This window comes from Apis laboriosa, unplaced genomic scaffold (assembly GCF_014066325.1).
Source record: "Apis laboriosa isolate Shangri-la unplaced genomic scaffold, ASM1406632v1 scaffold62_cov152, whole genome shotgun sequence".
Lineage (NCBI taxonomy): Eukaryota > Metazoa > Arthropoda > Insecta > Hymenoptera > Apidae > Apis > Apis laboriosa.
Window position 1 is genome coordinate 99,539 of NW_025223954.1, and position 14,083 is coordinate 113,621.

The following is a 14,083-nucleotide window of genomic DNA, read 5'->3' on the forward strand; positions in this document are numbered from 1 at the left end:
AACCACGATTTATCGTTTATCGTTGAACGAATTAATCCTTTGTTTAATTTTCTAGACAGGGACAATAAGAAGTCGATGAAGCGTGAAAATTTCGTTCGTATAAACGGAGTTGGACCGTGATGAAATTCGGCTCGATTTTCGGTTGTATTTCTGCCCCCAGGCTTCCGGTACCGTGGCTGCTGTACGGCTTGATCTACGGAAGGCCCGTGGAAGTGAACTCGGTGGGGATGGTGTGCAGCATAGCGATCCTATTCTGCATGCTGCTGTTCGTCATCTTGAGCATCGCCTGTTTCAAGTGGCGGATGAACAAGGGCCTCGGGTTCACCATGTTCCTCCTCTACTTCGTCTTCGTCGCCGTCTCGCTGATGTTCGAGTACGAGTTCCTGGTCTGCCCGGTCTAGGAACGAGGAGCAACCGAGCAAGGTAGAGGTCCAACGAGGACGGTAGATGGACGCACATTTACGGGTCTCGTCATCGTCATTATCATCGTCGTCGGCGAGTGGTCCACGGCCGATGAGAGAAATCTTCCTCGAGCGCCGCATCGATCGAAAAGAGGAAAGAGAAAGACACGATAACAGCCTTCCCGAAATAATTATCGAAAACAGTGTTGATGCACCGCATCCCCCTTCCCTCGTTCCCTCAGAATCTCGTTAATCACCTCCCAAAACGGTTAAACGGTTAACACGTTACCCCAGGTTACGAAGCGTTTTTGTTCTAGTCGAGATACGTGTACATATTGTATAAACCTTGAAATACCTGAAACAAAATACTCGTCTCGTTAAGAATTCCAGCGACCTCCTGTTCGATGGAACAGTCGTTGCTGAAACGCAGCGAGCGTGTCTCTCGATCGTGCCAACGATTGCGCGAAGTAATATCGACTTTATATAATATATCATAGAGAGCGAGAGCGAAAGCGAGAGCGAAAGAGAGAGAGAGAGAGAGAGAGAGAGAGAGAGAGAGAGAGAGAGAGACAGTTGCACCACTTTATTCCTCCTTTTAATCTTTTCTTATTCCCTCTTCTTCTTCTACTATTACTATTGTTACTACTACTATTACTACTATTACTACTACTATTACTACTACTATTACTACTACTATTACTACTATTACTACTACTATTACTACTATTACTACTACTATTACTACTCTTTCTCTTTTTTCTTATTCTTCTTCCTGTATTTCTACTCGTACGAAAAACTACCACCTCGTTTCTCTTACGACATTTATCCTAGATGTAGAATCTCTATTCAGACAATTCGCTCGTCGACGCCACTCGTTAGGTTCCCGCGTACGCTCGAAGCTTGACGCGCCGATATCTCGAAACACTATCTCCTTTTCCAACGCGAGTTTCTCGTCGAGAATCGTCGAATTCGCGACCAGATTTACACCTACGTCCATCTGATCAAGAAGGAAGGGATATTCTTCGTAGATATGCTTCGATTCGTGACTTTCCAAGTGGCGTTAGTCGAACTGCCAAATCGTTCCACGAAGGAAACAATGAATTTGTTATCGTGTAAAATAATATATATATATATAAATAATTTTCGATCGCGATTTACGATCGTTTGGCACGATTCCATTGCTGGCGGGGTAAACGATCGACGATTCCTCGTTGGGCAATGGACGGGCTGACCGCTCGCTGATTTCTCTCTCTAAAAAAAGCAACATTCTCTTTTCGCCTATAATCGTAGAATATAGCCAATCTACTGTGTCGTGTTCGCAAAATCTGCACGGATGCGATTTCTGACGGTCGACGCTTCGTTTTCGAGTCGGGAAAATGTGCGAGGCCAATCAAGATTCTCCTTCTTCGACGCTTTTTTCCAATTTTCGAACAAACAAAAAAAAAAAGGAGAAGGATCGAAACGACGTCGTGAGATTAAATTAATTAATCGATAATTCAGGGACGAAACGACGAACGTTTCGATTTTGATCGGTAGCGCGCGTGATACCTCGATACACCGTTGTTACGCCGTTTTTATCCGCGAAACATTGACGTTGTCCAAGAAACAAGAAAAAAAAAAAAAAAAAAAAAAAGAAAATAAACGAACTGCGGCTCCACCGATCGATCAGATCGAACGTGGCATGGTTTTTTTTGACCGATTGGAAACGAATTCGTCGATTGCCAAAGGTGCGCTCCATTCCTGCACGCCGAGAACGGAAGCGGCGCCGATTCGGATCGCGAATCACGGAAACGATGGCGGTCGAATCGATCCTTTCAACGCGGATACGAAATTTCTCGTCTGATTGTATAAAAAATAGAAGAACGCCTTTAAGAGCTTCCCGAGCGAGCTGTGGTAATTTCGAAAGAAGCAAGAGAACAGAAGAACCGCCCTCGTTTCGACGAACGAGCGTTCGTTTTTCGCCGAGGATACGCGGCTCCGGTTCCGGGCGTGCCCGTTTTTAAACTTCGATTACTAACTAAAACTATCGAGCAAATATAATCTACGTAAGAGGCACGAGGAGAGATCGAACCTTCCTAAAATCGCGTAGCGAAATTAAAAAAAGGAAAATTGTTGGAGGGAACGCGGTGCAGCCGGCTCGGCTTCGTTCCTCGAATCGAACACCCGCGACGCTTGCCTCTGCACCTTCTATTTGATGGTATTCGCCAAAACGATCGACGAGAGTAACTGCACACCGTTCTTTCTAGCGTGGAAGAGTAACGCTGGCAACGATCACGCGAGGAACGAGAGAATGGAGAGATTCGAGCTAGGAATACGAGAAGCCGAAGAGGACGAAGAGACTTTTTGATTACGTACATATACAATATAGATAGATATATATATATATATGTATACGTGAGAGAAGGAAGTTTCGTGATCTCGAGAGCGATTCTCACTAAGCTATTTTTCACTAAACAAACAATTCTTTCGAGTTTTCGACGCCACGCTATGCCACGCTATGGTGATATCGTTAGACGATGTTAAATAATTATATTATTATATATCGTTGTTACATGTACACGCGAGCGGAGAAACAGAGGAGTACGAGAGAGCGAGCGAGAGATGGAGCGAGAAAGAGAGAGACGTGTACAGAGGATAATAAGCGCGAATAATAAGTGTGTGAATGAAATGAGATATGAAAGAGTGAAAGGGGGGAGGGAGGGAGGGTGAATGTGGCAGAGAGATAGAAGCGAAGAAGAAGAGAAAAACTTTTTAATTCGTGTTAACAGATTCTGTATTATATAAAAATGTTTCAAAGTACCGTTTTGACCGCGTAGATTGTAACAAATAGTTATAACGTGATACCGACTAAGTTAGGAATATCGAAAAAAAAAAAAAATAATAAAAAATAAAAAAATAAAAAGAAGAAAAGCGGAGAAGAAATGGGAATAATAATCGCAGCGTGATTGCTGCGCGACGAGACGATTAGAAAGAGCGACGTATGTATCCGGAACCGCCTGAACGCCTAACAGCGGCCTAGCTTTTTACTAAAGAAGAAAAAACAGGAAAACATAAAAAAAAAAAAAGAAGAAATACTCGCAAAAAAGCTGACGCAAAGAATCAAATCGTAACGAGGAGAGACCAGAAATTCACTTGGGATGAAACGGAGAAGAAAAGAAGAAGAGGAACAAAGAAAAAAGAAAGAAAGAAAGAATAGAGGAAAACAAGAGGAACTCAAGGGGAACTCAACCGATTCGGTAACGAAATTAAACGAGAAATTTCACTCTTCGCGCATACTTCAAACGTTGTCACACTTTTGTATACTCTCGACTCGAAACTAAAAAAGAGGAAGGAAAAGAGGAATCGTGGAACGGTTCTCGAGCAGCTTCGCGTTCCAAGAAAAACGAAACATCGTGTGTTTGCACCCCGTTCTCTCTACGAGTCGTCCTTGTTCTTAAACTCTTTAGCCGCTGCTAACACACGTCTTACCTATCGTTCTCGCTCTTCTTGCTGCACTCGCGAAGAAAACGCCGTTTCACATCTCTAGCATCGAATTAACCTTACGCTTCTAATATTATTATGGTAATTCCACGTTGATCCGTGGCGATCGGTCGTGGTAATCGAGGCTCTCGAGAATTTGTCGCGCGAGAAGAGGAAGAAGAGGAAGAACAGCGAAGATCATCGCCGATCGTTGCGTCGCGTCTAATTGTCACCCGTTCGCCTTATCGTCTACCGATACTACCGATACTTCAACGAGGAAAGAAACAGACGTGGTTTCGGATTGATTCGTGAAAGTAAAATTGAGATTCGCGAGAGGGAAGAAAAGCGTGTATAAACGAAAGAGAGAGAGAGAGAGAGAGAGAGAGAGAGAGAGAGAGAGAGAGAGACGGAAAGAACAATGGAAGAGTGAATGCAGCGGCTTCTCACGAGACGATTTGACACGAAGGAGCGAGCAACGTTAAAGCGCGTAGATTATTATAAAACGAACGAAAGCAGGAGAGGAAACCTTTAGCGCGAAGTAGCCGATAGAATGTAGCATTTCTTAATAGTTTCGCAAACGATTATGAGAAGCAAGTAGCGAAAGATGCACAATACGATCTTCCCGAAGTACCGATCACTGATTAACAAAACGATTAAAAGGAACAAAAAGATTAAAAAAAAAATGATAAAAAAGAAAGAGGAGAAAACAAGAGATACACAGGTGGAGACAAGTGACGGAAGTAAAAAAAGAAACAAAAAAACGGCGGCGCCTCTTTTTTGCAATTTAGCATTTTTAGTACCACGCCGAAGAAAAGAGCGAGAGAGAGAGAGAGAGAGAGAGAGAGAGAGAGAGAGAGAGTGTGCTTGCGCGAGAGAGAATGAGAGAAAGAAAGAGAGAAAGAGAGAGAAAGAAATTCCGTGTAGCTTCAATTATTATAAACGTTTTCAATCAAACATTTGTTATCGTAGAGTATACTGATATCGTAACGATCGATTATTAATTCATACGTCGAAACATAGAAAAAAATCGCGCGCTACCAACAGGTTCAACGCCAAGAGACGACGTTTGGTCATCACAGAAGCGAATTGACCTGCGTTCAGTACGGGTGTGGCCGAGGCCGCGAACAAAATAAGGCAATTCCTCGAGCTTTCGATCTTCCTCTCGAACCAATTCCTCTTGCACTCGATCATCTATACGAAGAAAGGAGTATTCGACGAGAAAATTGTTCGTCGTCGAGACGAAACGAAAGTTCCTGAGTTCAAGAGGTAAGAGATTTAATCGCGAATCGTCGGATAACAAAAAAAGAAAAAAAAAAAAAAAGTATTTTTCTCGAAGAAATTTTTCGTTTCGAAATCGAAATCGTGTATCGCAATCGTGGTAGAGATATAGTTGAAGACGAGTATTGTTGCGAGAAAAGAAGGGTAAACGATAAACGAGGGAGAGTTCGTTAAGGTTATTCTCGTTGAAACGAAAACGGATGAACGGGAAATCGCGTGATAAGGCGAAGGTCGAGAGAAATGCTCGAAGCTCGTGGTATTATCACGCTCGTAATTTGTACTTTATAATACTTTAGGATAAACATCGTTGAGGGTTGAAAGGGGACATCGAGTTTCAATTCTAATCTCTGAACTTTCGACGCGCGTCTCGCGACGAGACGTAACGGGACACACGTCGTTGCGGCCGATTCTATATATTTAACGGCTCGAAATTCATTTTTATATATTAAAAAAAAAAAAAAAAAGAAAAATAATGAAAAAAAAATATATATATATATACGCGTATGTAAGAACGATCGTTCAAGTCGAATCTTGCGTTGTCGAAAATATCGCGTATGGTACCAATGCCAGTATCGACAGACTATCGTTTGTAGCGAATTACGGTTCAAAATTTCTTATTTTTCTTTCGCCGTTCGAAACGCGTTTATATCTAAGCTGGTGGAAAGGTTCTTTTCGTTCGAGCGATGAAAACAGGAAACCGAGGAAGGATCTTATCGAAATATATTTTACGACCCAGTTCGTTTCAACACGATCGTCATCACGATTGCCCTAATTTTTCTTCCCCTTTTCGTTCTTTTTTCGTCTTTTTTATTATTTTATTTTAAACACGTCAATGAAAATTCGTTTTTCGTTAGTTGTTCATTCACGCGACGACTCGGATCATAGGATCATAGGACGTTTTTTATCCATTCAAAATAATCGTAAAATTTTGTATTTGATTTTTTCAAATTATCATTCTTGGACTATACGCGAATGAAATGACGAGAGAATCTTATTTTGCCAAATAATCGAATTGATGGATCGAACGAATTCGCGCGTGATATGTCAACTAGTTTTGGACTTTGATAGTCACGAGGAAAATATGATTCCGTGATACGAGTCAAAGAAATATGAAACTTGTTTGTTTCTCTTCTGATACGACAAGATAAATGTTTATTCTCCCTGTACGTCACACGATCGTGTTGATAATATTGTTTTTTCATTCGAATAACGTTAATTGTGATTGTTATTATATGTCTAGAAAAAAAAAAGAGAAAGAAAAAATATCAGGAAAAATGAGAAAGAGAGAAAGAGGAGGATAGAAAACGACAGCGTCAGCACGAATCAGTATATATGAGAGAGCGAGAAAGATTGAGAGCTTGAGTGTATGTACATACAAGTGTGAATGAGTGAGAGTGCTAGAAAATGGGGGGAAAGGGGATGGAGGAAACGGAAGAGAGAAAAGAAATTTCGCTTATAAAGGCTTAACGATCCAAAAAAAAAAAAAAAAGAAAAAACTATTCTCTTGGCAATGACAAAGCGTGAACGCACATATCAAAGAGAAGGAGATGTTGACGATTTAATAAAAAAAATATAACTAAAATATATATATTAGCGGTTATTATTAGAGATTTAAGATGTAAGATACTTAGGAAAATTATAAAAAGAAAAAAACAAAAGGATAAAAGCGTTACAAAGTTTCTATATATATATATAGATATATATATATATATCTATCTATATATATATATATATACGATTAAAGAATTATATTAAATACGTATTATATGTATGTATATATACATATATAATACATATATATATATATATCGTTTTCGGATAATGAATAAACGATTCAATAGATCGATTATTGGACACGCACTGATAGTCGCACGCGTGCACACACCCACACACGCACACCGCACTATGTATACTATAAGAGACGTGTGTGTGCGCGTGCGAAGGTTGCACGCGTGAAAGATGGCAAACAATTATCGATCTTCGATGTGTATATCACGTCTTTTGTGATTAGTTGCATGCAACAGACAGGTGTTTCTCTTGCAACGTGCGCGCACGCGTGTACAGATATGTATATATATATATATATATATACATACATATGTGTATATATACGTGTCATCTCTTTGTTCCAGTTCTTTTTCGCGTATGTATATATATATATGTATATATATACATGTACATATATACATACATATACATTATATTTTATGATTGTCATTGTTAAATTCGTCGCATGACATAGGGTTTTACCCCCGTCCATCGCCGCAGTAGTAGATGTATTGGATACGACGTAATTGAAAAATCCGGATTTTACGAGATAAACGAGAAGACGAATGAACCTAGGTTACCGCAGAAACTTAGATAAACAAAAAAAAAAAAAAGAATGGATAAAATATAAATAATTATACTATTATACATACATTATCTACATATACAGGCGCATATAAATATGTAAAGGTCTAACGTTGTATACGTATACGGATGAGAGAGTCCAAGGAATAGAATGAATTTATTACGGTAACGCTTTCTTTCGCTCGTGCGTACGAATATATGACATTGTCGCTCTTCTATTAACCCTTTCTCTGCCCTCGAATATTCGTTCCACGCGCGTGATATATATATATATATATATATATATATATATATATTTCCGCGCTCCAATCCTTTTGGATACAGCTTTTACATTTCAAAGTGATGTAAAATGGTGATCACTTTCTCGTTACAACGGGAGTTAATTGAATAATCGTGAAACGTATCGCGATCCTTTGCCCCAAAGATCTCAAGGGCCGGCGATCAACAATCTCATTACTTCTTTGTTACACGTTGCACGGTGAACAGAGTATTTTTATGAAACTCCCACTAGATTATCTATCAAATTATTTCAAAGTTAAATTATTTTTAAATTATTGTTCAAGAAAAAATTATTGTTGTATGTCGATATTGTTGTTTATCTATTATTAGAGAGAAGAAGGAAATTTTGTTTTAAAAGAAAAGCGTGGAGTTGGAGAACGACGACAGTATTAGGGTTAAATTGGAACGTACAAGGGTCGATTCTGTTTCTCACGGATATTTAAGATATATGCGATTAGACGAAATCAGCCTAGTACGTATATACATACATATACATATATATTACACACTCCCACACATACACTCGAGTATACAACAGACAAAAAAAAATATATATATATATATACATATGTATAAATATAAATATTATGAATTTTACTACGGATTGCAGTGTGCATATACAATTTGATCGAGAAACAACGAGGTCTCGATAAGCGATTTGACGATTTTTGTGATACCTGTCAAATATGTAAACGGCAAATCGATCTTCTCGATAGACGACCACGCTTTTCGTTTGTCTCAGTCATGGTGTAATTTCGTACGGACGCCTGTACAAGCGTATTTTCAACGGAGACAAGACAAATGCTGCACCAACGACCATGTTATTTACACCTCACGCAGGATGATTTTCGGCTTATATCTAGAGAAATCGCTGATCGCGTGCGAGTTGAACGTTAACGAGGATTAAATGCAAGATAAAAAAAGAAAAAAAGAAAAAAATGAGTACAATGAAATCTCGCAAAAAAAAAAAAGAAAAAAAAAGAAAAAAAAAAGAAAGAATTCATAAATAAAAATATAACCGGATGATGTTAAAGTATAAATGTCGCGTTGGAATCAAATTGTTGGCGAACGAGCGTCCAGGATTGACAATTGAACACACAAATCGATTATATCGTCCTCTTTTCTTTTGTCTCGTAAGAAGATATTTCATGAATTATTTTTACGGAAATATGAAAACCTGTTGTAAAAATTTTGAAGAATTGGAAAAAGATCAACCACCTACATGTTATTATTTGTTGAATTTTAATTTTAAAAAAACTGTGTCGTTCGTTGCATGCTCGTTCAAAATTAGTGATCGAATATCGAAGATCAATCGGACGTTTGACGTTCGTTCGACATAGCAGTTCCATCGCGACCGATATCGCGTGCAATAAAATAAAATATGTAAACAATATATTAATATCATTATATACAACATTTTTACGGCATATACGAATACGATGTAGAGAAAAACAGGTGAAACAAGTTTAGGATAAATATTACTTGTTGTTGTCTACCATAGCGTTGTAGTTATATACAATACAGGTAGAAAATTATAGGCAAGCCGAAGCGAATGTATGAAAGAACAAATGCGAGAGTGTAACGAAAGTGAGAGAGGGAGAAAAAGAGAGAGAGAGAAAAAACGCATGTGAGAAAACATGAGCGAGAGAGAGAGAGAGAGAGAGAGAGAGAGAGAGAGAGAGAGAGAGAGAGAGAAGAAAATTTGATGCAATTGACAAGCGTACATGTTATTCTTACATAATACAACTATATATATTCACATATATATGTATTGTACATATATCTATGTGTGTGTATATATATATATACATACATACGAGGAAGCTAGTTATTTAAAAGCAACAACAACCAACAGAAAAAAAATCAATGATTAATATTATATACAGAAATCTATACATACAAACTTTAAAGAACGTGTGCCTATGTGCGCACGTGCGTACGCGCGCGTACGTGCGGACACTCGACAACCCCAAATCCACCCGATTCTTACTTCCTACTCGATCAACTATTCTGCAGCCTCTCTCTTCTTTCTCAATTCTGACATCCATCCATCCATCCATCCCTTCTCTCTGTCCCCTTTCATTCCCATCCATCCACCCATCCATGCATCCATCCATCCATTCATCCACCCATCCATGCATCCATCCATCCATCCTTCCCTTAACCTCTCTGACCATTTCATCCTATCGCTCTTTTTCTCTCTTTCTATCTCTCTGTATCTCCCTCCATTCTATTTCACACGCACTTGCGCACATATCCATGACGCATTATCGTAGCCGTGTTGTGTAGGGAATGTCTTTAATGAATAAGATACGATTTCTCATGTTACATGTTATAAAAAAAAAAAAAAAGAAGCAGCAAAAGTAATTCAAAAAAAAAAAAAAATAATAATAATAATAAAATAATAACGAGACAAATCTCTTCTCCGGTCAGTTGCAGGATCGCTCGAACGTTGTCGAATCAATAACCCTGTGGACGGTTTCGCGTTGTATAAAATAGAAAAGAATAATAAAATAAAATAAAATAAAATATCAAGCACAGAAAGAAAAAATACATTAAAGAAAAGTGGAAACAAAACAAAGAAAGACGACTTGAAAGAAAAGGCGAAGGGAACTTTCGTTGTACACATACATTCTGTACATTACAATGTTGTTCGTATTCATTATTATTGTTATTATTATTATCGCTACGATTATTATAATTATTACTATTATTGCTACAGATATGTGTATATATGTATACATGTATATGCAGTGTGTATATACATATAGACACGTATTACGCGTTTTACACGTGTTTTGCCAGCCGCGGTGTTCCTTTATTCGTGGCTCAACTTTTTTCTCTCTTTCCACCCAACCCGTTTGCTGTGCCAGAACCAAAGATCGTGCTTGTCTCGTCATGAAAAAATGTGCGAGTCGATTAATAAACCAGTCGAAATATTACAAAAATATTATTGAAAATGCGATAAAAAATAGGTTGACGCGTTCAATCGTTTATCATCCCTTGCTTCTATTTGTCTCACTTAAGAATTAAAGATTTTTTTCTTGAAAAAGAATTACAAGGAATTAAAATATTGTTGTTTCATTTTATGTTGGGACGATCTTCAAAATGTTCGATATTCTATTATAATATTCGTTTGAGGCACCAACCTATAAGAGTATGCATTTCTCCAGAGAAATGCTATCACGCAAAAATGCATTTATCTTTAGAATTTGAAATTTGAAAGCTTTAAAGTTGCTTTCCATTGGTAAAGTTCCATCGCTACGATTATGTCATTTTCCTTGTCAATTGAACAAAATTTAACACTTCGTATTTTGATCTTTTTAAAATTCATTTCACCTTGTTTTTCACGTACAAATTGGACGATGAAAAATTGATGAACATATATATTCTTTTATTTCGCTTTCCAATTGGTCGAGTCAGAATTGTTGAAAAAAAATTATTTTCCAAAAATAAATCAAGAATATTGGAAAAAATTAAATTGAGGACGCAATTTCGATCAACCCGCTTGAGTATTAGTTTAAATTGAAAAAAGAATAAATAATATTCTACAATATAATATGTATTACATTGCTTAAAAAATAAAAGACATCTTGTTATCAGGATGACCGCGATCGAAGCGTCAGCTCATGAATTGAAAAAGAGAAAAAAGAGAGAAAGAGAGACGAGAGGATGCACGATTCGCGAACAATGGATCGGATATGCGGGTCAACGATGCCAGCCAACGTTGTGCCCAATTTTTCCTTATACTTAACTTTGACCGAGAGAGTCCTCACGGCACGGCGTAGATGGAAAAGTCGGGCGGTGGGTTATCGATCATTAAGAACCAGATATATATGCATTATTCCGTACCAAGTACGGCTAGAGCTATCGAGTAATTTAATATAGAATTAAAACAGTCAACTGTATCGCGATTAACGCGCGCGCGCGCGCGCGGAGCACGAACGAAGAAAGGCCTGCATCGACTATCTTTCCTCCACACTTTTAACCTGATTTCCCGTTCCTTCCGAAAAAAAATCCAATTCCCGTTATTCTAATATTCCTGCCTCCCTCTAACCCTCAACAAAAACAAAACAACATATTGTAATCTATTGTAGATTGTTGTAGATAAATTATACGGTTTGACCGTACATTGTTACTTTTTGTCGACAATATAAAATACACAGATATATAAGTAATTAACGTCTCGTTCCAGTTATTTTATTATTGTTTGTTATCTGTACACCTTATAATGACGAAATTATGGGAAAGGAAGAAAAATTTCTATTCAATGATTTCAACATTTTGTTAAATTATTTTTAATTGTTATCTAATAAAAAATAAAAAAATTATACAGGAGAATGAAATAAACGAACTCCGTAATCCAAATATCGCATTTCGATATAAGAAATTATTATTTACAATTTTTGGCAATTTGTTTAAAAAAATTAATGGGTAATAGATGGCATACTGGGTGAACCCACCACATCTATTATGTCTGCTTTAACTTCAGGTTCTGTTTTTGGTAACAAGGCAGGTGGTATCGTTAATGTCTGAAAATTTGATTAAATTTATATTATTTCTCAGAAAAATTGAAATTTATTATTTAAATAATGTACCTTTCCAGGTGCTAAAGCTTCATATTGATGCCTCAATGATTGCAATTCATAATCGCATGTCGATAATGCACTTCGTAGTTCGTAGTGCAAAACGATATCACTTCTTAATTCATTAAATTGTTGACATATTTGCTCAGTAGGTGGTGGATTTAATTCTTTAAGAAAATCGTATATATAAAATCAAATCAAGAAAAATGAAATAAAAAATAAATTGCATATTTGACGATTATACCTATTCGTAGTTCGTTGAGCATTTGTTCAATACCCTTCATTTTTTTTTGACCTAAACTACTCGGCAACTTAATTCGTTGAGAACGAAGAGAAACACCGCTATTTTTAAAATCTGGAAATTTAATTCCAGCTGATTCCACTGTCTAAAAATTTTAATTTATATTAATACATTTTTGCAAAATTATATAATTCAATATATATAATTCAATATCTCTAATATAATACAAAAATATAATTATGATTATTACATGAGAGGTATCTGCTTTGTTTGGTCTATTTCGAGCAGAAGCTCCAGTCTTCTTTGCTGGTTTTCTTTCATTCTTTCTTGGATCAGCTTGATGATCAGCAGCTGTTATTAATTTTTGCAAATCTTGAGTTTTTCTATCTCTCTCCTTCTTTCTTTGTTCAATTTTTCTTAATTCAGTTAATAACATTTGCTCTTCTTCTACCTGTTCTGGTGTTCTTTCAAATAATTTTTTTAACTGCTCTTTCCTACGTTTTTCGTGTTCAGCATCAAATATATAAACTTTATCAGTGTGAGATTTTGCTTTTGTCAAAGCTGCACATACTTGATAATATCTAAACAATAAAATATACAAATATACAAAAAATAGAAAATGAAAAGTTTGAAATAATTATCTACCTTTCTTTTAAATCTTCTACAGATCTTGCAGGAAATTTTGTGCAATCCCATCTATCTTTGATTATGATAAACCTTAGATCGAACCTCCTACACAAATCAAACAAATGATCGGTTTCTGCTCTTGTCCAACCATTTGTAACCAAATGCTGAACATATTCTGCATTGGTATATGTTGGAATAGGAACCTTTTTATTAAACTTAGCAAAAGGATATTCTTTTCCAGCATCTGCAACTCGTCTCCAATGGTGAAAAACAGCACCATCTGTTCTAGCCGGATTAGTGAATGGTGTCCATTTCCATGGTCTAACTTTTTTCATACCAAGTTTAGCTCTAACTTGTTTGTATCCTTTTGCAGTATCCGTTGGAAATAACGGTGGTACATCATTATTATCCTTACAGAGCAATGCAAAGACTTCACGATGCATGCCTTCTGGTCTCTTTGGCACTTTATATTCATATTTTTTACGATTTTTTTTATCACTGCCTATAATTGATTCTTTTGTAAGCTCGCTAGTAGTAGGTACCTCGATGTCTAATATATCTCGTACATCTGCCATGCTTTCGAGTTTTGATAAACTTTTGTCCTTCCTGTAATTAGACATTTTATTTTAAGGTTAACACAAAACATTCGATAAATATATTGTTATATAGTGAATTTATGAAATACAAAATTTATAATGATATATAAAAAATAAAATAGTTTCTTTATTATACATACATTGTTAAATATTTGTCCTTTTGTCATTCACACAATCGAATTTAATCAAAACTCTATTTATTTTCACAGTTTTATAAGACACACTAACTGAGTAACGTCGTACAATATTTATGAATAATTCCGC

General features: G+C 36.7%; 2 protein-coding genes across 5 annotated transcripts in view; one reads left to right on the forward strand and one right to left on the reverse strand.

Annotated features, from left to right (window-relative positions):
* LOC122718346 (sodium/potassium/calcium exchanger Nckx30C) overlaps nt 1–961 on the forward strand; it is a 43,817-nt gene extending 42,856 nt beyond the window's left edge. For all 3 annotated transcript variants that reach the window (XM_043943296.1, XM_043943298.1, XM_043943297.1), the window contains exon 7: nt 161–961. In XM_043943296.1, the coding sequence (XP_043799231.1) occupies nt 161–401 (241 nt within the window). In that variant the 3' untranslated portion in view covers nt 402–961. The remainder of the gene's footprint in view (nt 1–160) is intronic.
* Nucleotides 962–12,040: 11,079 nt separating this feature from the next.
* LOC122718372 (DNA methyltransferase 1-associated protein 1) lies at nt 12,041–14,070 on the reverse strand. Of its 2 annotated transcripts, XM_043943345.1 has the most exons (6): nt 13,960–14,070; nt 13,242–13,829; nt 12,847–13,177; nt 12,600–12,741; nt 12,368–12,522; nt 12,041–12,301 (listed from the first exon to the last, which is right to left on the reverse strand). In XM_043943345.1, coding segments are annotated over exons 1-6 (1,323 nt in total). In that variant the 5' UTR covers nt 13,962–14,070; the 3' UTR covers nt 12,041–12,196. The 2 variants fall into 2 exon arrangements, with proteins under 2 accessions (XP_043799280.1, XP_043799279.1); XM_043943344.1 differs by lacking the exon at nt 13,960–14,070 and having other exon boundaries at nt 13,242–13,843.
* Between the last annotated feature and the right edge of the window lie 13 nt (nt 14,071–14,083).